The 22,709-nt window shown below is 40.9% G+C and overlaps 1 protein-coding gene across 1 annotated transcript in view; it reads right to left on the bottom strand.

Moving 5' to 3' along the window:
* ITGBL1 (integrin subunit beta like 1) overlaps positions 1-6,868 on the bottom strand; it is a 207,126-nt gene extending 200,258 nt beyond the window's left edge. Inside the window, exons 1-2 of the mRNA XM_047871253.1 lie at positions 6,525-6,868; positions 5,154-5,371 (exon numbers count right to left, since the gene is read on the bottom strand). Of these exons, the coding sequence (XP_047727209.1) occupies positions 5,154-5,371; positions 6,525-6,622 (316 nt within the window). The 5' untranslated portion in view covers positions 6,623-6,868. The remainder of the gene's footprint in view (positions 1-5,153; positions 5,372-6,524) is intronic.
* Between the last annotated feature and the right edge of the window lie 15,841 nt (positions 6,869-22,709).

Genomic DNA, 22,709 nt, shown 5'->3' with positions numbered 1-22,709 from the left:
TATACAATTCTCACACTATTTGGGGCACTCGGGTGGCTCAGTTGGTTGAGTGTCTGACTCTTGATTTCGGCTCAGGTCATGATCTCACAGCTCATGAGTTCGAGCCCCAGACAGTGCAAAGCCTGCTTGAGATGCTTGTTCTCTCTTTCTGTCTCTCTCCCAAAATAAATAAATCAACTAAAAAAAATCTCATACTATTTATTTAGCAATGTAAAAGAAATATCTGCGAGAAAAAAATGCTACTATTTATATAATAGGGGTATTTCCATGTATTTTAATTACTTTTATATTCAGTTTATATACATGAATCAATGTTTATAAGAATGTTTTATACATAGTATGAATTAGTGTATAAATGCATAATTATGTGGGTATTAAATACATTTATACATAAATATAAAAATTATTCTGAATAATACAATTCAGGATGCAAGGTTCTTTATATCCATAAAGATGTTCCAAAAAAAGAATCTAAATTTCAGAGAAATCAGATGGCTGGCTCAAGGTTAAGGATACAAACAATTTAACCCAAGTTAACAGTTCAGACATGATCCATCTAGTCCTAGCTCCACCACCAATAAAGTCCAAATTCATTCGGGTAGCTATAATTCTTCATTTTTACAGCAATTTCAGATTTCAAAGAAGTGTTTTTTCTCTAATAAAGATTTTTAGCCATTGATTAGGAGTCATCTGGTTCTTTTTCCTGACCCTCATTCCACCAGTTCTATCACACTTCCAGTCACTGATTTATCATTTTACTCATCCGTGGGTACTAAAGCATGTTGACTGTACCTTCAATAGTCTTTAAAATTCATCATAGTTTGGGGGCGTCTGGGTGGCTCAGTCAGTGAAGCATTCGACTTCGGCTTAGATCACGATCTCGCGGTTTGTGAGTTCAAGCCCCGCGTCGGGCTCTGTGCTGACAGCTCAGAGTCTGGAGCCTGCTTCAGATTCTGTGTCTCCCTCTCTCTTTGCCCCTCCCCTGCTCACTCTCTGTCTCTCTCTGTCTTTCAATAATAAATAAAGGTTAAAAAAATTTTTTTTAATTTAATAAGAAAAATTTTTTAAAAATCATCATAGTTCTTATCCCCCCCCCCCCCCCGGGCTACAGTTTAAATAGTATCTAAATGGAGTTTCTCCCCATCAAGTGTCTACCCCAACTTGCCATGCCCTCAGACAGCCTGTTAATTTTCATGGGTCAGAGTACTAACCATTGCTCCCATGTTCAAACCACATCATGGCTCCTATATGCAGCTTAATTAAGCACAGACTTCACATTCAGGTTCAGAGCTCTCAAACGGTATGTCCTACTGTAACTCAAAATATCTTCCAGTAGTTCCCCCACAGCCCTAAGATCCAGCCAAAGCCAAACCTGGATACCTCACTAGTTCCCAAGCACACCCACATGCTTTTATGCCTCCAAACCACTGCTTGAATTTTTCTTCCCTGAGAATTCCAATAGTCCACCTTTTGGACTAAAAACCTCCCTGTACACAAAGATTTATGTCAAAAGCTACCTGTTTCTCAAGTGTTTTAACCACAATATTTAATTCCTGTCTCAATAGAACTCTCACAGAAATTTATAGAAAGTATATTCTGCATTGCATTACAGGTATTTGGTATTTCTTTTCATCTCCATATTCAATGGGAAGTTGTCATATTTTCCACATCTTTTTTTTTTTTTGCTATGATGAATAACGCTGTTCTAAGCATTTGTGTCAACTTTTTTTTTAATGTTTATTTATTTTTAAGAGACAGACACAGTGTGAGTGGGGGAGGGGCAGAGAGAGAGAGGGAAACACAGAATCTGAAGCAGCTCCAGCTCTGAGCTGTCAGCACAGAGCCCAATGCGGGGCTCCAACTCACAGACTGCGAGATCATGACTTGAGCCAAAGTCAGACGCTTAACCAACCGAGCCCCTCTTTTCCACATCTTTATACCCCCTTCAACAGCAGAGGATCTAGTAAATATACAGCACTCCATAAGTATTTGCTAAATTCAATTCAATTAGTTCTTCCCAGTTACTAAAACTGAAACTCATTTAAGTGATACATTTCAAAAATGATTTGAATAGATTAAAAAAAAAACAACAACAATATTTTAGGTCTGTCTGGGTGGCTCAGTTGGTTAAGCTTCCAACTCCTGATTTGGGCACAGGTCATGATCTCATAGTTCCTGAGACTGAGCTCCATACAGACAGCACAGAGCCTGCTTGGGATTCTCCCTTTCCCTCTCTCTCTGCCCCTCCCCTGCTTGCTCTCTCTCTCTCTCTCTCTCTCTCTCTCTCTCTCTCTCTCAAAATAAATAAATAAACTTAAAAAAACCAATATTTTATTTAAGTGTAATCATACTTGTTCAGGGGATTGTTCAGAGATGCTCTCAAATACTAGCTGAAAGTTTGTTTTTATAAAATCAAACATTTTACTCTTCTCAAAGAAATAGCCCACCCAAATTAGTTTACTTCTCATTTGACTGTGACACACACAGGAACAACTTCTGAGCCAGACCTTTACACTACAGAAGTCCAAGGAAGATTCATGGGCCACGAACAAGTGGAAACTGGAAGAAATAAACCACTTATGACAGTATACACATAATCACTTTCAAGCAGGCTCAAACTAAAATAAGTATCTTTCTTATGATTCACAGTATAAAAATCCCAAAGGACTTAACTTTCAAAGGGCATGGTGTATCTAATACAGCTGCTCTGAGGCTTGGCCAAAATAGCTATCCTTGCTCGACCTTTTGAGCTTTGGATCAATAACAGGCCCAGGCTACATGACAAAAACCAAACTGCTCTCACTGCATCAAATGTCCAACAAAGACAAAGCCAGGCTATCTAGCTACCCATCTACCTATGCATCTATCTATCCATACGAGTTCACATTTTGTGCGTCACTATAATAATATTACGTTATAGACATCCACACACATTTATATGTACTGAGCACTTTGTGCAAAACACTATTCTAAGTATTTTACATGTGTTAATGCTCACAACAATCCTGTAAAATAGGTAATGTTATCATTCTCATTTCGCAGATGAAGAAATCAAAGCTCAGAAAGTGTAAGGAATTGCCAAAGTTCACACAGCTATTAAGTGGTGGGGCTGGGATAGGCCTCCTGAACTCTTTCCCCCAGAGCCCAGAGTATTAATGACTCAGTGATATACTACCAGGAGCAGGATTTTCTTTTCTTCAAAGGGGTTGGGGCTACTCTATTTCTGGAAAGCACCATAGAGGTAAAGGCCCAGGTGCACATAAAAACATAAAAGGCAACTTGCTATGTTTCTATCTTACTCGCTATAATATAGGAACTTGTTCTTGAAGACGGAATTGAAAAGCTCAATTTGAAGCACAGAACAAGGGACGCAAGCTGGTGAGCACCTCGAAGGTGTTGTGTGTAAAAATCTCATTCGCCTGGGAGATGTATTCAGAGCATTTGCGGGCACAGATTCTCACCAGGCCCAGGAGAGCAGGCCTCGATGGGCATCAGTCACAAAGGTGAGAACTGCAAATGAACACAGTTATCTCATTCAGCCTTGAAATAAAGAGAAGCATTTTGCCTCCAGGGGAACACACACGTATGCAAACAAAACCATGCATGATTCAGTGCTGTTCGTATCAGGGAGGAAAGAATGCAGTGAGATGTTATAAGGAAACAACACATCACTTTCCACGGGAGATCAACAAGAACACTACATACCATAGCATTCCCTCTGCATAGTTTTGCAGAAAGGACCCAGATAAGCTTCTTCAATAGGGAACTTTTATCTGACGACACCTGTAACTAGTTTCACCCGTTCAAGACTGCATCTTTCTTCTTACATTTCCAACGAAAAAATGTGTTCAGAACCCATGATATTGAAGAGGCCTTGCCAGAGGCAATACAAGCCAGAGAAGTCAGGTAACAGTGGAATTTGGAACGAAATATTAGACAATACTTAGCTTTCATTCCAAAGGGCTGTCCTCAATAATACAGCAGCTTGTGGAACTGACAAAGTTAGAGTAACAACCTGTGGCATTCAGTACCTTTGAAGGGCTGAGCCACAGCCTTCACAGGGTAAACAAAGCCACATAGAAGCACCTGTTCCCCTCCAAATGACTTACATGACTACTTTTCCATTGTGCATCTTAAGTATTCTCACTATGCACTTCTGGGCCCAGGTGCCAAGCAAAAAACCATTTTGCTATAAACTCACTCTTCATCACTGTTAGTGTTGGACTCTTCACTACATTGTGGGTAAAATACGTTGTGATTTTTTTCCCCCACAAACTTGCCAAACCCTGGTTAGAACCCATTGTGTTGTCCTTTTACTAACAGAGGAGCATCTGTATCATTCACAGCCACCCAACAGAAGTTCTGGTCCTAAGTCAATGAATGGCCCTAAGTAAATGTGAAAGTGGTATAGGCTGGGGGGGGTGGGGGGGGTTCTCTATGAAGAGATAGCTTGACCCATTCCAATATCACAACCTGAATCACTCCTTAAAAATGTACAAGAGCAATGAATTTATTTTGACTCCACTCCTTCCAAAATACCAAGCTTCACTGCAGCTGAAAAACCCAAGCGGCTAAAACAACACAAAAGCAATCGCTTCTAAGTAGATTTGGGTCTGCTTATTTTTTCCCTTGTTACAGTCTTCTGATATGCACTTCCCTCTGGGAACTATACCCTAAGAGGAAGAAGGCAAATCAGAGTTCAAAGACACAACCTACCGCGGCTGGATTTTAGGAAGGTAATATTCCCCCTGCGTTTCCTTGGTAAAAATAAAATACCGGTTTATGTTCTGCAAATATGATTAACAAACGGGATTGGGGTAGAGGAACCCACCAGCTTAACTCCGTTGGTGAGGAAGTTTGGAGATTTAAGTGTGTAATAAGGAACTAAAATAGAGGCAAGCTAGAGTTATAATCAAGCGAGTGAATCTTACCAATATTAGTTCTACTTAAGTTTGGACCCTGAGGCGGAGGAAAGTATTGAGACACGTGATTCCAGAGTGGAGGAGCGTTAGGAGGACCCGCGCGCGCGAAGTCAGTCACCTCCTGGAAAGCTGTCTTAGGGGCCCCCTCCCGCCGGCTCTCCCCGAAAAGTGGCAGAAACCCCTGCGGGGAGTGCGCCCCCGGCGCCCGCGGTAAGCCGCCCCCCCCCTTACCTGCGCAAGTGCTCCCGTCGTACGTCTCGCACACCCACTCGTGGCACTCGCACAGGGGCCCGAAGAACACGCCGGGCTCGCTCACGTGACAGATGCAGACCCCACAGTCGCACCGGCCGCGGCCATGGCACAGAGCGCCCCCTGGGGGCTGCCCGGGCGCGCGGCACCGGCGCTCCGATTCGGCCCGGGACAGCCTGCACGCGGCAGCCGGCCCAATTCTGCAAGGGCGACAAACCACAGCAGGGCCATGGTCAAGAGCAGACACAGCCCCTTCTGCTCTGAGCCCACGTTCCCCCCAACCACCCTTTTGGCGACGTTCAACTTCACAGAAAGGAAGTCTGAGGTTCCACATTTCTCCGGGGCCAAGCGAACACCAGCCATGGGCCATCACAAGAGAATGAGCCAAACGTTGAGGGGTAACCTGCACACCTAGGAATAGGACCGCCTTCCAAGTGGAGAGAGGTGGTCCAGCCCTGCCTCTTGATGGCTTGGCACAGAATCTTATATGCACATTTTGATTAAATGCAAATGAATGCAAAGCATGACATTTGGCTGACTTTTCAGTACACTTTAAAAAGTCCCATTGCTGGGACACCTGGGTGGCGCAGTGGGTTAAGTGTCAGACTTCAGCTCAGGTCATGATCTCACCGCTTGTGGGTTGGAACCCTCGCCCGGCTCTGTGCTGACAGTTCAGAGCCTGGAGCCGGCTTCAGATTCTGTGTCTCTGGCTCTCTCTGCCCCTCCCCACTTGCTCTCTCTCTCTCTCTCTCTCTCTCTCTCAAAAATACATAAACATTAAAAGAAATTGTAATAAATAAATAAAAGAAAAAGTCCCATTGCTATCTGATGGCCAGGAGCAGCCTTTTATGAAAAAGAAGAGAGGGATATGTAGGAAGAGCTATAAATGTTATGATAGTGTAGGACATATTTTCCTAGTTGCATTAAGCAGTGCTTATAAACTTTAAAAAAGTTTAGTTATTATCATGTGCCTCAAAGATCCTTTCAAAAGGCAATACAATAATGTAATGCAGACCCTGTGAAATAATTCTGCCTTATAGGCTATGAGCACACACAGGTAGGTACACAGGATTTCCTCAATCTCATGGCAGAAGTTCCTCCTGCTATGTACTAAACTAGGAGGAGATTATATATCTATATTTATTCACTGTATTTTTCCGAAGGAAAAGTAAAAGGACAGACGCGAAGCAACACACAGTGCAGACATATAAGGAATAAGAACAGGTTGGAAAGAGTTTACCCCGTGGCCAACTTTCTAACTGCTCTTGGCTTTGGGCAGCCATCCTGCAAACTCGAAGCCCTGCCACACAAAGCAAGGCAGGTCGGTCTCAAAGAACAACAAACCAAACTTACCTCAGAGATGGCGAGAAGCTCTGAGGAACAGCTGACAGCCCCGCGAAGAGAAGGGAGGAGGCCAGCAGCAAGAAGTTCCTGATGGCTGCAGGACGCATGCTGAGCTCCGGGGCTGTGCAGGCGAGCTGCGCTCCTGCAGGGTGGGGCTCCCGGTGTGTGGGGGGCTGGGGGGGGGGCTCTCGGGGCGGGGGGCGGGGGGTGGGGAGAGGTGCCACCGGCGCAGACCGTCCCGCAGACGGACACACAGACACCAGACACCGGGACGGGCGGGTCGGGCCTCTACCAGGAGGGGCGAGTGCCTTGATGAGCTGCCTGCCTGTGAGGATTTGGGCAGCGGCACCGCTCTGGGCGGGGTGCTGGTACCAAACCCCTCAAGTGCGGAGTCTAGGCAGAGGAGTAATTAGAAACAGTTGTACAAGCAGATGGTTTATTTTGACATTAAAAAAAAAAAAAACTGTCCTGTCACAGATTTAGGAAAATCATTTCTTTCTTCAGTGCAGGCCCCAGAGATGCGGAGTATTTGGGCTGGTTGGTATTCAAGGCACAGATAAAATAGTTCCTTGGATGTGAAAGGGGGGAAGGGGAGGGCTAGTGACGTCAGCGTGAGCACTTAGTAGGGAATTATTTCCCCCAAGGGCTTTTTCAGAAGGTGTGTTATTTGGGGTATGAGTTCTAGGGGGCCAGCGCAATGGATGAATATAACTTTTTCTTGTACTTTTTACTCTTTGTTTTAAGTGATGGGTTTTTCATTTCTTAAGCCTTTAACAAGTATGTCATGATTCTGGGTGTTTGGGCCAGTAGCTTATCACACCACATTTTTTCTTGTCTTGGACGGTTCAGATCTTAGTCGTCCCAAATTCACCCCATTTCTCCCCCTCTCCCCCTGCACCAAGTAGGAAGAAACAAAATAAAATGTGAGATTCTGGCATCAACTGCATTGAAATATCATCAGTGTCACTTATGAAGCACCTACTATGCGCCAGTCCCTTAGTATATTTTATCTCCAATGTCAACAATAACCACTCATTCGTATACTCATTTGGCAAGCCCAGGTTCAGCATGTATCAGGTACCAGGCTCCGTGCCAGATGGAACGGACACAACTAGAGAATTAAAGAAGCATGATCCCTGTGCTTGGAATCCAGTGGGCCAGTGGACATTAATCAAACAAAAGCAAATATAAAAGACAAAGTGCAATGAAAAAAGAGTGCAGTTCCTTCCAGAGTAGCTGGAGGTGCCTGACCTAATCAAGATGGTGGAATTTGAGCTAAAGGATGAGGGCTGAAGAGAAGAAAATTGGGTGGGAATGGGGAAGGGGTGGAAGAGGGGGAGAAGCGTTCTTATCACCATAATCAAGCTCAAGAAACCAAGAGCAAAAAATGACCTCTTGCTCAAAAGTGACTGACTTGCTCAGATTCCTACAGGAAGTTATAGTGGGGGCTCCAGCTGAAATCTGGGAACTCAAAGCCCATACACTGTCCTCTACACTGTGTGGTCACCTGGGGAATGTAGTGGAGGGTGGCATGAAAGGGTAGAAAATGTTCTTTCTTAGGTCCAAGCAGAGCACTTCAGAGGCAGTGGCTCCTCACCAACTAGAACCATCCAAGCTACTGTTGTGTGGCCTCAACATCCAGATAAGCTGTAACAGGATGGGATATCTTCCTGTTATTTACATGAACAGACATAAGACTACCCCCAGCATTTGCTTTCTGAGGCAAGAAGGCAAAGAAGTTCCTCCGTTGAGAGCTTACCCCTTTTCTCCTGTCTCCCCAATCTCTCTCTCACCAGGAGGGGTCTGGGCCACAACCGTAACCCACACAGCTAAGCCTTCTCCAAATGGCTGACCCTTTGTCAACCCTTAAGCCCAGGCACGTGCACACTGGTGAGGGGATCTGCCATCAGGAGGACGCACTGGGGTAGGGTGTACATGGGTCAGAAAGTGGTCTAGACAGGGAATTCTGGAGTCCTGGGTACTAAGAGTGTGGTTAAGAGGGAGTGACATAGGCTATAGGTTGGTAAGTTCCCTGGGTCACATGAACTACTTATCCTGGGGGTGGGGGGTGAAGGGTTGCATTTGGAGGAGAGACACTAAACAAGAGACACTAAAATCCTTCCTTTGGAAGGAGTCACTAAACAAGCCATTCTCAAAGTATGATCTGTGAACCAGCAGCATCGGCAGCACCTGGGAACTTGTTAGAAATGCAAGTTCTCAGGCCCAACCCCAGACCTACTGAATCACAGGGTGCCTTTAAAAATATTCTGATAAATTTATCTGAGAAGGCTTGCAAAGCTCAGGGCCCAGGGCTGGGGCCATGGATGCCTAGATCTAAGGGTGGATTTACACTCACTCCTGGTTCCACTTCCAGAATTGTATCCCCTCTCAGCCACGTGGAACACTATGAGGATGTAGGAACAGGCTCTCCTGCCAACATCTAAAAACCTTGGTGACTCAGAGAATATGGGAAGAGTAGAAGAGAAGCATCAATTCCAAAGCCTGACTAGGAATTTGCAGTGAAAACATGGAACTTGTAACAAATGAGTCATGTGTTACTTTCTGCGTCTTTTCTGAGAGGGAAAAGAAGAATCACTGTGAAATATGGACCTGATGTTTGAACATTTCGTTCATGAATTAGGGCAATTCTTTTACCCTGTGGTATTTTCATACAGTGTGGTGTGCAGTGAGGAATATCATCGTTAAGAGTGTGCAGCCATGAAGATCGGAGGTGCTAGGTGACAGAAAGCATTTAAATGTTCAGATCATTATATTACTGTGACTCAGAAATAATACTCCCAACAAGTTGAAATAGTTACATCGTGGCTGCCTTAGTGACTCAGTAGAAAACCTTGGGCCCACAGAAACTCTGGCAAAATAAAAAGAATAACTTAAAAATTTCTCCCTCTAGTAAACTTGTGTTTTTTTCTGCTGAAGTTATAAATGCCTTGGAAATGTCTACTTTTCCCTTCTCCCTGTTTGCAGAAACCTCAACAACATTCATCCTAATGGGGGCAGCTGTATTGCCCAATTCCTGCCTGCAGGGCCTTGAGTTTCTCGCTGACCTTGCAGACCTTGGGGCAGTGCTAGGGGAAAAGTGGTGGTTTGGATGCACAGTGGAGGGTGCCTGAGTTGGATGCTGGGAGAACTCCTTGCACCTGGAACCCAGTTCAAAGGGACTGAAAATGTATTAGTCCTTGAACAGAGTCCTTGAGTCCTCAGGTCACAAAATCATAGAATCTCAGGGTTCAAGCATTTTTTTTAAAGACAGGATGGTTCAAAATTAATTTTTTGATGATGTACAACACGTGGCAAATGATCGGATAGACTCAGAAGAAAACAAAAGTTAAAGGGAACGCATCTCCCTCTGATTTCAGCTCTGACGTTCTCAACCTTTGCTTTCAAATCTACTCCAAGAGGTCATTTAAAATAATATCCTGGGGGGTGCCTATATGGCTCGGTCTGTTAAGAGTCTGACTTTGGCTCGGGTCATGAGCTCACGGTTTGTGGGTTCGAGCCCCGAGTTGGGCTCTGTGCTGACAGCTCAGAGCCTGGAGCCTGTTTCAGATTCTGTGTCTCCCTCTATCTCTCTGCCAGCTCCCCCCACCCCTGCTCATGCTCTGTCTCCTTCAAAAATACACAAACATTAAAAATTTTTTACAAAATAACATCCTGGCCATAAGCCTTGCTACAAAACAGTTTAAGATCTAATGTGTGTGTTCTGAAGTCCCACCACCTGTCTACATACACCCCAAATAATTCTACGCTTCTCAAGATCAACATTCTCGCTTCCATCACCTCTTCCTCCCATGTTACAACTTCAAGCCCTCCATAGCCTGATTTCCTGAGTGCTTTTACTGTATCTGGTGTGGATGCTTCTGTAAAGTGTGACCATAAGGTAGGTGTAGTCTGACGTGTGCGGAACTTCTGTTTCATAAAACGGCCCCCAAACACAGAGAGCAAGGAGAGACAGAGAAAGAAGAAGGCCACTCCACGTTGGCAGGTGGCAGGTGTGATAAGCAAAAGAACTTACTTACAAGGCTTATCTTGGGGAGCCATGGGACAAGTAGAACTCCACACCCACCTGCCACAATCTTAAGTGTTTATACAGAGGCCTTAACTGTGTTCAGTCACGTATGCCATCCAGATGGTCTCACCAACACATTGCTCTCTCGAGTCTGTGTCCTTGAAAACGATTCCTACTGTGGGAACAGTGGACAAAATGTACATTCCAAGGACAGGAGAGGGGGTGACAAGCATTTGATTTTATGCACCCGGCTTGTGGGTCTACCGGCAGTCATGTCCTCTCCATGACCTTTTCCAACAGGAACAGATTGGTGCTTTCAACATCCTTACTTCATATGCTATATTTCTACTAATGAACTGAAGATTAACTTCTTCACTATCTCATCATTCCAATCATGTGCTTGTACAAGTGTATTTTCTTCCAAATATAAGTTGATGTTTACTTTATTAAATTTTACCTGGGCATAGCTCTTTCATGGAGATTTTATCCAAAGTCATTATGGCTGATGTTTTCATATTTCTCTCACCTTTTTAAAAGTAAGTATGATGAGCATACTTCCCCCATCTTCATCCACATAATTACTAACGTAGTTGAAAAAAATGGGTGAAGGACCAAACGTAGGTGAGACCTTTCTTCAAGACGATGGCAGTGCCCTAACTGAAATATATTTGGACAGGCAATCTAACCTCTTGTTAGTGTACTGAGTTGTCTGGAATCAGCCCATGTCTTTGTTTTGTTCACAAAAATATTATGACAGATCCCATCAGTTAGTTTACTAGGGAAAACTGGGGTTTTCCATACCTTTTCTGCCAGCACCAAAAACTGTGCCCAAGACATGTTATACACTCAATACCTATGGGAGGTATACACAAATTAAAAGACGCAAAACATGTGAACTAGATCTATGAGTCAGCAATGATGCTGGGGATATAGTGGACTCTGGATCAGCTGTCAGATGACATTTGTGAACTCCTGCCATCAGACAGGTACAACATGAATCTGAATAACACCAGGTCCTTTTCATATGTGCCTAGGTTTATTAATTATACCAGTTTTTACCTAATTCCTATAGCCATAGTTCAGAGAGTTACTTTGATTCCTCTCTACAATTCATGTGGATTATCCAGTAAGCCGCTGAATCGTGTTGATTCTGCTTCTTAGTAATCTAACCTCCTCCTTCAACATCTTTACCTTTATTTTTGCTTTTATCTTGTATAACGTGGCCATAGCCTCCCAGCTGGCCTCTCCAGTCTCATCCTTTTGTGTCTACCCTTAGCCAATGCCCTTAGGAGATTCTTCTAACATACAAATTTTATCACCTCTATTTCTTATTGAAAAATATTTTAATGGTTCTCCATTGTTTACAGCACAAAGCTTAAGCACTCAATAATTTCACACAAGACACTTTATGTTTGGACTCTGACTATCTCCATAGTGGATGCTCAACCCAGATGCCCTCTCCAGGATCCATGCACCCATCCCTCGCTGATTCAGTATCCTCAGCTGATAGTTCACAGCTGCCCCCTCACTGGGAGTTGCCGGATGCTTCCGGAACAGCCTTCACTCAGGCTGATCACTCAGATACAAGACAGTCTCCTAATTCCCACTTGCAACAATCTTGATACCCTTACACCTGCTCTCCCTGACCAAGCACTCTGTTCTGTTTTATTTTCTTGGCGGAGTCTAACATTACGCTTTTCCATTTATTTAGCCACCATGTAAAAGCTACTACACCCCCATTAAAACTTTTTTTAATGTTTATTTATTTTTATGAGAGAGAGAGTGTGTGTGAGCAGGGGAGGGGCAGAGAGAGATATATATATATAATCTGAAGCAAGCTCCAGGCTCTGAGCTGTCAGCAAAGAGTCCCATGTGGGGCTTGAAACCATGAACTGTGAGATCCTGACCTGATCCAAAGTCAGATGCTTAACCAACTGAGCCACCCAGGCACCCCTACTGCTCCCTGTTTAAATGCAATTTCCATAAGAATGAGGATCTTTGCTCTCTTGTCCTTTGCTATAACTCCAGTTCCTGGTACAGAGTAGAATCTTAACAAATATTTGCTTAGAAAATGATTGAATGAATAAATGTTTTGTTTTATTTTATTTTATTTTATTTTATTTTATTTTATTTTATTATTTTAGAGTTATTTATTTATTTTGAGAGAGAGAGAAAGAGCACAAACTGGGGAGGGGCAGAGAGAGAGGGAGAGAGAGAATCCCAAGAAGGCTCCACAATGTCTGTGCAGAGCTCCATGTGGGGCTTGAACTCATGAACCATGAGATCATGATCTGAGCTGAAATCAAGAACTGGACGCCTAACTGAGCCACCCAGTCACCCCATGAATTAGTGAGTTTTAAAAGTTTAATACACCTTGATTAAATTAAACAATTTGAACTAAAGGAGAGAATTTCAAGTTTAACGAAAGGAAAGAATTAATATGTTAAGAGATGAGTTTAGGCAACTAAAATATAAAAATCAGCAAGAAAATTATATGTGTCCTGAAAAAAATCAAGAATGCTAATCTAGAGTCAGAAAATGAACAGCTCCTACTGAGCTCTCCATACATGTGTGGCAAGCTAATAGTTCAATCCCTTAGAGTCAAATTTGAAGTGAAAAATAATTATTTTTACTCAAAACCCACTTGGATAGTGTTTTCAGCCAAAAGGAGGCTTCCAGGTTTTCGAATGGTAAAAGGCACACCAAAGCTTTCAGGAAGGCTAAGTATTCCCGGGCAGCAATAAAAATAAGTTTAAATTTCCAAGAAAAAAAGAACTTTTCAGCCAGGGCAGAGCTGTGGAACAAAAAGGTGTTTAGTTAACATCTTTTCCAGACATTAGTGCAGAACCAGAGGCATTTTTTTTTCCTCCCACGTAGTAAAAACACCTGGAAATATTAGGAACCTTTGGGATAAGAAATAATCTTTCAGTCTTCTGAGTATTTTTGCAGTTCTAGTTGATGCTGAAGGGAAATTTTAGGGGAAAGAAAAACATCTAGAAAGTTGTTTTCATTGACTTCAGGGGAAAAGGGATTTCTCTCTTCAATAGTATTTAATCCCAATGAATAAACTCTTAATTCTTCAAGCCATGCTTAGCTGTTAATCAATTAATAATAACTAGAAGGTTATAATCGGGAGTGGACAAGTAGAACACTGGACTATTTTGTTCAGAGAAGGGTTTGTGATGCTGACATTTTCATCCAAAAGTTCCTGATCTTGGCTGGTTTCCTTAGCCAGGTGAATTTCAGTTTCCAAAATGTCATGGTTGAAGGGAATGTTGGTTTTCTTCAATTCTAAATTTCTGTGACTGTATTTTCTTTCTATATTTGTCCAAAACCTTCCAGGTATAAAGAGGACTAGGAATATGTATGTATGTATGTATACATATAAGCAAATATATGTTATTATATAAATTTTATATTTACATAATATAATAATATATTCTATAAATAAAATATAAATAATACAAATTCTGCATAGTATTATATGAATATTTATACATTATATTTATATATCTGCTTACATATATACATATCTTAGAGATGGAAATGATGGAAATTAGTACTTAGTTTTCTGGTAAATGGGGTTTTATATAGAGCTGGTTTATACAGCGTAAGTTTCCAGAAGTTAAAAGTAGTTCATTTATGTGTAGTTTTATTTGCGCTCTGTACCAGAGACTTTTTGCACTCCGTGGACTGGTTTACAAAGCTGCTCAGTAGCGAGAACCACCTGGTTTCCTCCTCGCTGCAGCACTACTCAGGGGTTTTCTGCAGTGTATACCACAGGTGACCCCGTTTTAAAATTTTTATCCAGGGACGCATGGGTGGCTCAGTCAGTTAACAGTCCTACTTTGGCTCAGGTCATGATCTCTTGGTTTGTGAGTTCAAGCCCTGTGTCGGGCTCTGTGCTGACAGCTCTGAGCCTGGAACCTGTTTTGGATTTTGTGCCTCCCTCTCTCTCTGCCCCTCCCCTGCTCCTGCTCTGTCTTCCTCTGTCTCTCAAAAATAAATAAATGGTAAAAAAATTTTTTTTAATTTTATTATACTACTGCTTCCATTATTTGCACTATCATTCCAACATCAGTAGGACCCATTCTACATAAATCCGGAAAAAATAAACAGACTGAAGGGACATCATCTAGGAGATTATCTAGGTGGAGAGAGATGCCTGGCTGGTTGCATGCTGGAGCCTGGGTAGAAAGTCTTGTCCTGAGTGTATCATCTGAGAGAGTGATAAGCACTGTGGCAATTATAACAGCGATACAAGATCCCATACCAGAGCTGAGTATTTCCCCCAATAACATGCAACTTATAAACTGAAATTATAGGGGTCAAAAAAGCACTATGTGGACTCGGATGTAATTTGTTTGACTAAGAAACTTGCAAACATTTTCTCATTGTGAAGACAATTGTCAGCAAAACTTTGTAGTCTCATGAACAATGAAGAATTTCAATATTATACATTTCATTTGGTATAAGCCTGGTAATCAATGCAGATAAATTCCTGTAAATACCAATTAAATTGCTTCAGGAAAAAGGAGAGGGGGTAAATGAGGCCAGTAACTAAAAAGAAGAAAAACTGAGTAGCTGAGTAAGAACTAGAACGATAAAGGCAGTTTGTGAAGAGAGCAGCTCATTATCTTGTCTGAGTAACTCAGTTACCATTTTTCCTCCCACTTTCTGCTTTCCCCTTGTCTACAGCAACACTATCAATTACACTTGCCTTTCAAGCTCTGGCTGAAATGGTCAAGCAACTTATTCCTTTAGTTAATTCTGCCCCTACATCAGTTGCTTTGGCATTGTACAGTCAAATGAAGCTTGATATTCAACAACTGAAAACCTAGATGTCTTTAATAGTTTCTGGTGTACTGAAAGAATATTAAACACAATGGGAAAATTGAGTTCATGGTTTTATAATTATCATATTATTAATTAACTCTCTTCCTAAGACTATTTACTATTGATTGGGTATAACTGTGGATAGAAAGAGAGGTAGCTTAGACTTCTTTCAGTTAATGATAAAACTATAAAATGGAGCAAGAAAGTCTTAATTAAATGATTTGGCTTGTGTATTTTTCATTGTGTTGGTTCTTCCAAAGCTTTATTGCAATGGCTTAAATAACTAAGTTCTTTAAGATTGGCGACGTAACAAATAATTGAAATCTCAAGTCCGCTCACTTGCACTGAGAGCCTATGATATATCAATCACGTTTTATGCCATCCGTTTAGGATTCATCATTGTTTCATGTGCAATTCAGAAAGAAAAAAACATGGCCAACTGAACTGTGACATGTGTTCTTATCAGTTAGCTGTTTTATTTTATACTTATTGAAAGAGATCTTTTAGGATTATGTAGAAGTGCATTTATTTTTATCATATCTCTGTATTCTATAAATAAAAGGGAAAACACAAGTGAAACAAATTGGTTGAGATATTTATTCCTAAAACTTCTCTGCAAAATCTAACTATTCACTATTCAACTTAGAATTTTATGACTATTTTTCATACCATATCATCCTCTGTGTCATTAAGTGTTGACTATGCAGTTCTACTTAAAACAATCTATAAAAGAAATCAAACCCTTTTGGTGCTGAGTTATTAGCATATTTGTACAGCTAGCCAAATTTTGGTTGCAACGTCTAGAATCTTGCTAAGCTCATCTGAATCCTCATGGTCTACACCTGGTCACCACACCCATCTGGTTTCCAAGATTGCTCTGCTACTATCTCTGGGATTTTATTCCAAGAGGCTGACACCACATTTGCAAACTTTGAGATTAGAGCTTTGAACATGCATGCATCATCATGATTGTCTTGGCCAACATCAATTGCAAGGTTCCATCAGTTACCATTGATCTGGTTTCAGATTTTCTTTTTAATGTGAAAAAAACATTTGCCTCTGAGAATCGACAAGATTGATATTTTATCTTACTTGATTCTTACAACAACTTCATGAGGTAGAAACATGTTGCTCACAAAAGTCAGGCAAATAAACCAAGATGATAATGTTAGTAAATGATGGATAAGGAATATGTGCATAAAGTCAGTTGCTTCTTTTGGAACAGAATTGGTCTTAGGTCAAATGATGAAGAAGGTGACATTTGTCCCATAGTCCTCCATTCTCCATTTCAGCTACTCCTCTTTCCCTGCCACTTGTCCATAGGTAACTCAGTATTCTTTGATCACCTTGAACATTAGATCATTCCATACCCTTGCTTTAGCAACATTTACTGCTTGCAATCATTCAGTTGTTCATTCAAAAAACATAAAGTGTGCATCTAATAAGTGCCAACAAGAATGAAACCAGGGTTGAGATACAAGAACATGTATCCACAAGGAGGACAGACCCAAGGAATATTTCTCACAATTTCTAATATTTTGCATGATTACGAAAGCGGTTCCTATTCCATTCCTACAGTCAAGGACATTGTGTCACAGACCTCCATAATTTCTCACACTTTGCATTTAGTCATGAGTGCAGAAATGCAGAAATGTTGCTTAGAACTCTCTTCAAGGAAGGACTAGTTAACCCACTGGGAGGAGCATGGTCAGCTGAAAGCCACCAGCTGTTGGCCTCTTCAGAGATGACCTCAGCTTTCTAGCGAAGGTCATGCTTTTGTTGGAATATCCCATCACTGACTGGATAAGGCCAGATTATGAAGTCCAGCTATTTCTGCCCCTCACAGTCTGCTCCGGGGGGCAATCACTACACAAGAGCTTCCCATGGACGAGCACGGAGCAATGCCAGGTCAACAGAGTAGTCTGATGGCTTCCTGCCTTCCCTTTTCCCAGGTGTTACTCCCCCCCAAAACTTCTGTACTTCACCTGCCTTCTCACCATGTGCTTTCTAATCTGCAAAATTTTGCTTTTACATCCACTTGAAAAGGCCCTCTCTTCTCCTCCATTCATTTAAATCTTCTCCCTTTTAGGAAACCTACACTTGCGTTCAATGCCTTCTATAAACAAGTCTGTTCAGTCTCCTTCAGCCCATGTAAAAAATAGTGACAGTTATTGAACTAATTTTTACATTATACTTTAACTGTCTTATATACGTTCGTTGTATTTTCTCAACATCTTAAAGGTGGCTACCATAGGTAGCAGACCTTCCCTGCCTAGGTCCCCTCAGATTCAAAATTTCTCTTTGGGTGGATGGAGCCCATTTAGTGTACTTTCAAAGACCAGCACTTGCATATCTTCTTCTGGCCACCTTGTCAGACTGTTGGAGCCACCTTGTCAACAGGTGCAGACAGTCAGAAGGGAGTGGATGTTTAGTTTTATTCCCTGAGCATGTCCCTTGCCACAACCTTGCTTACCTTCCTGAAACCATTAAACAATCTGTTGATTGACTGTTGGGTGAAAGCCCAGCAAATTTGCCTAGATTTAGGCAACAGTGAGGCAAAAGTTAAAATCCCGCATTCCTCTGCATAATCATGATAAACCTTATTCTCTGTGGGTCTTGTGTCTAAAATTACACAGTTGCCTGTATCTTCTTCCTCTCCCTGTCCTGCTTCCTCTACTTCCAAGTTAATTTCCTCTGGGAGCACTTGTTTTAAAATTAATGGCACATAAATATTCATTCCTGTGTCTGCTTCTGAGAAATTCAAACTAAAATAACATATATATTTTCTGTGCACTATATGTAGCGCCTAACTTTATGTGGAATATATTAGTTTAAACCATAAACCGTTACTGTTATTCAATTGTTTATGACCAATAAGGATAGTCATTTCCAGTGATTTAAGAATTGTGGTTCCATATTGAATGATTGATCAAGAAGAAATGAATTACTTAATTTGGAGAAAAAGTAGATTAGGCTAACTTCAGCAAATACCTCTGTACATTAAAAAAAATCATATACACACAATAATAATAATATATAGGCATATACACAAATGCATGGCAGAATTCATGTTGAGCAACCATTTTATATCCACTACGAGAAGAAACAGGTTTGAATCAAAGAAGATGATTTCTGATGACTTATTTGGAAAAATGGATACACTCTTGGATCACTGGATTTTGGGAAGTCTTTTGATAACCATTGCTTGAGTCCACAAATTTAGTTACAAAGATCCATTACACCCATGGCTTGGTAAATATGAACACAACAGATTATTTCCATTCCACAGATGGGAAAACTGAGGCCTGGAGAGGTAAAGCCATTGGCTCTAGTCACTCATCTAGTCCCAGCTTTGTCCTGCTCTACAGATGTACTGCCTCCTTTCCATTTTCCCTTTGGGGTTGGAGGAACGAAGAGGAATTAAATAAGTGTGATGCTAAGACAACTTCATTGTCCTTCTTAGCAGTCACACATGTTTTCTTTTTGTTGAAGATGCTGCTGAGGCCAGCCTTATTCTCCATGACATAGCAACGTTTTTACAGAACTACCTTCCCAGGGTAAGCAGGTAATCAGATCACTGGTTGGCTTGTCTTTGTCTCTGTACCCAGCTCTCTCAGGTGGACTTCGTGACACCTTTTGCTCAAGATGAGCCATTTCCTCTGTGTCTTGTATGTGAAACGTAAGGCTGACCTCAGCTGCTGTTGCTTTTCAACAATTAACACAAAGCTGTGCTGCTGGCGTTCTCTCGGTCTGCCAGATTTTATTAAGTTTATTTTCTTCACCCTTCCTACAGTCACCCCACATTATCTTATCATATCGTTTGCCTCTGGAATCGCAGCATAGTGCTACAATTCAACTTGTAAGATCCTGACAGTGTAGAATTCACAAGATTGCTCCCCAGATGCTACTAAATAAGTTTTAGTTGCATCGGGATATCCTAAAGTTGCTTAAGTGATACCCAAACCACCATTCAGGATAATAATGATAATGCCAAAAAAAGTGATCTATAAACACAAGACTTAAATAATCTCCCACTGATAAATTTATAAAGACTAAATCTTAGAACTTCATCGATGTTATTAGCAGCTGACTTTTAGTGAGTGCTATTACTTATAACTGTGTGCTAAGTGCTTCTCAATCAACTAATGAGGTGCGTTATATTGTTTTTCCTCTTTTTATGGTGTCTAAGTGAATGTCAAAGCAAGAATGAGAGGCACCTTGAACATTATATAGTCCAGCCACCATGTGCATTTTGTATGCTTCTAGTGATGGATGTGGATGGAGATTGCTACATTCTAAGACAATCTATTACAAGACTTCTTCCATATTCCGAACTAAAACATGTGTTTCTAAAGCTCCTAATCATCAGTTCTAGTCTTGGGGCAGCCCCAGGATGAGTTTAATTTCCTTTTCATTCAGTAGCCTTTCAGGTATTTCAACATGGTTCTTCTACCACTCATGAATTCTTCAACTTTTCCTCATTACCCAGGGGTTCAAGTCTCCTCACCATCTTGGTTGGTTGCTGTTTATTACATCCCTTTAAAAGTGAACACGTCACTTAGATGTGGTCTAATACAGAATACAGTGGATTCTCACCGCCCCCCCAAAATATGAACACAACAAACAGATCATGTCCATAATTTTTATTTTGCTGTATACCATAGGGAAAACTTACAGATAAAAGTATATAGTTTTTTTTTTCCAAGACAATTCTTATATAAGAAAGCAACAGTATTTTTGGTATAATTTAGTTATCATCCTGCCTAGATATGGATGCTGAATCCAATGGCCACTGAAGGCTTTCTCCAGTCTCACAATGTGAGAATGCTTTGAAGACTAATGAGGACATACTTATTCAACATCATTCTCTATTTTATTTTCACTCTAAAATAGGAAGCTTCAGTTCCCTGGTGGTTTAGTAATTAGACATTATCATGGCTGTGTTTTGAGATTGGTTTCTGGTCAGGGAATGGAAAATTTTCAGTTCCTAATATAAAATATTTGACTGCCTCACTAAAAATACCTACTGCATCAAAGTGAAATTATTCACATAAAGCATTTAAATCTTAAACAATTGAATTTGTGGACTAACTGGCATTTTGTTAATTCATTAAACAAATACTGATGAGGTACCATACTAGGTAAAAAAAAAAAAAAAGTACTAGACAAGGGGAAATAGAATGCAAAGGCTTATAAGCTTAGATTACTTTCTTTAAGGGCTTTAAAAATCTAAATTAGAAGATATGTGTTCATAAATTATTATCATTTACAAATTTAGTTACAAAGACCCATTACACCCATGGCTTGGTGTAATATGAACACAACAAACAGATCATGTCCATAATTTTTATTTTTCTGTATACCATAGGGAAAACTTACAGATAAAAGTTTACAGTTTTTTTTTCCAAAAAGAGTCTTATATAAGAAAGCAACAGTATTTTTGGTATAATTTAGTTATCATCCTGCCTAGATGTGGATGCTGAATCCAATGGCCACTGAAGGCTTTGCACACACACAGTATGGAAACACTGTATGGAAAGAAGAATAGGGTCAATTTTATTCATTGGAAAACATTAATGTATAATAATATAAGGTGAGTATATTTCCTCTGTCTTTCAGAAATTTTCCCCAACTGCTTGTACTCTTTAAGAAATGCTTGTTATTTTGATAGATTCCATCTGGAAACATCTCAAAACCAACTTTGCAGGTCACCATTGGGGTTAGTGAGGTTGAATAGCTTTGTAGATAAACCATAATGCACATTTCTTAAAGAATCTTATTTATTTGATATGGTTCCAAATGGCTTTGTCATTCCCTGCCCCCTGCTGATGATACATATTCTCATTTATCTTTCTCTCTGTAGATATCTTCCATGAAAAGAAGGGCTACAGAATATCAAGAAATCTGTTAGCCCAAGATTCATTGGTTTCAGAAAGTAGCATAAATCTGACTTTATCTTCTTAAATTATATGTTTTTACAATAGCCCAAACAAGTATATAATATAAGACATTATACATTCTCTGAAGAAGGAGACAGTTATGAGCAGTTAACACTAACCCTAACGGCATCTGGGGATGGGTACCCTGGCCTGTTAGAGAGGCTTGAGTGTGGCATCAACAGTTTCCAATGCCTTCCACCCTCGCCTTCTCAGTGCTATTCAGATCTATTTGCTTCTCACATTGTGCATTGTTTATTCCATCCAGGCGCAGTTTCTCCGGGATTGTGATTGGTCCCAATTCCTGGACAATTTACAAGAGGAGAATTAGAGAGATGGGCAGCCCCTAATGCTCTAGCTGACCCCAAGTTCATAAGTGATGCCTGTCAGCTCTCTTCTCCATCACCTCTTCCAGATCTGTCATCTCTGCACTAGCACCTTTGGGTGCTTGCCTTGTGAAGTGCCCTAGCCCATCAGCCTTGAGGGGTCTGAGACCTTGGTTATGAGGAGCTTACAAGGTATATTCTACAATAAATGAGATTTTCAGGGTTATTTTCAGAACTGACACATTTACTTCTATCTGGTAGCAGCTTTTATTATTAAATAGTCCAAACATACATCATTTTATTACTGAGTGATTCTCTTGAAACATGACCTTTGTTTTCAGAAGTCCACAAGTTTCTCTGGGCCACTAGCTCAGCTCTGGCTTGATACGATGAGACCTGTGGTCTGCTCCCAGTGCAAGTGTTTCACTGATATTATTATTTATTCCTGATTTCCCAGTCTTTCCTCTGAAAACTTAATCTAAAGCAGAATAAAATGGTGATCTATGAATTATTTTTAAATTAACCTGTAAAGTAAGCACAGTGTGAGGACCACACTCACTTTGATGTCAGTCCAGGTTGTCCTCTGGAATCCCACCTCCATCATTACACAGTTTATTTTTCTGTAAGAGAAATCGATTGCTCCAACATATTTCTGCCTATTTTAAGAGTCATAGCTTCTGTCTGAGGTTTAATACGATCTCCCTTTCTTTTATTTGCTTTTGAAAGGTGCGATAAGCCTATCTATCTAAGACTGATTTGAATGTAAAAACTTCTTGAAACATTAACTGGTCATATGACCTTGGGAAGACCTCAGATATGACTCAGCAGAGGGTCTTTGACCACCTAGTTGCACTCATATGTTTTCAGTGCTTCAGATAACACAACTACAACATAAGTTCAGGGTCTGTTGGGATTCCAGAACTGGATCAGTGTTCATACGATGTTGGAGGTGCACGGGACTTACAGGAGACAGAAGACAGTGGGCAAGTCCACTCTGGTCTATTAGGAAAGAAATAATCATGACTAGTGCCAATTTCTGGAACAACCATGCTCACAGGAATACTTGTTT

This window comes from Prionailurus viverrinus, chromosome A1, assembly GCF_022837055.1.
Source record: "Prionailurus viverrinus isolate Anna chromosome A1, UM_Priviv_1.0, whole genome shotgun sequence".
NCBI lineage: Eukaryota > Metazoa > Chordata > Mammalia > Carnivora > Felidae > Prionailurus > Prionailurus viverrinus.
Note: the sequence above shows the minus strand (reverse complement) of the source record. Positions and strands in the feature narration are given on the sequence as shown.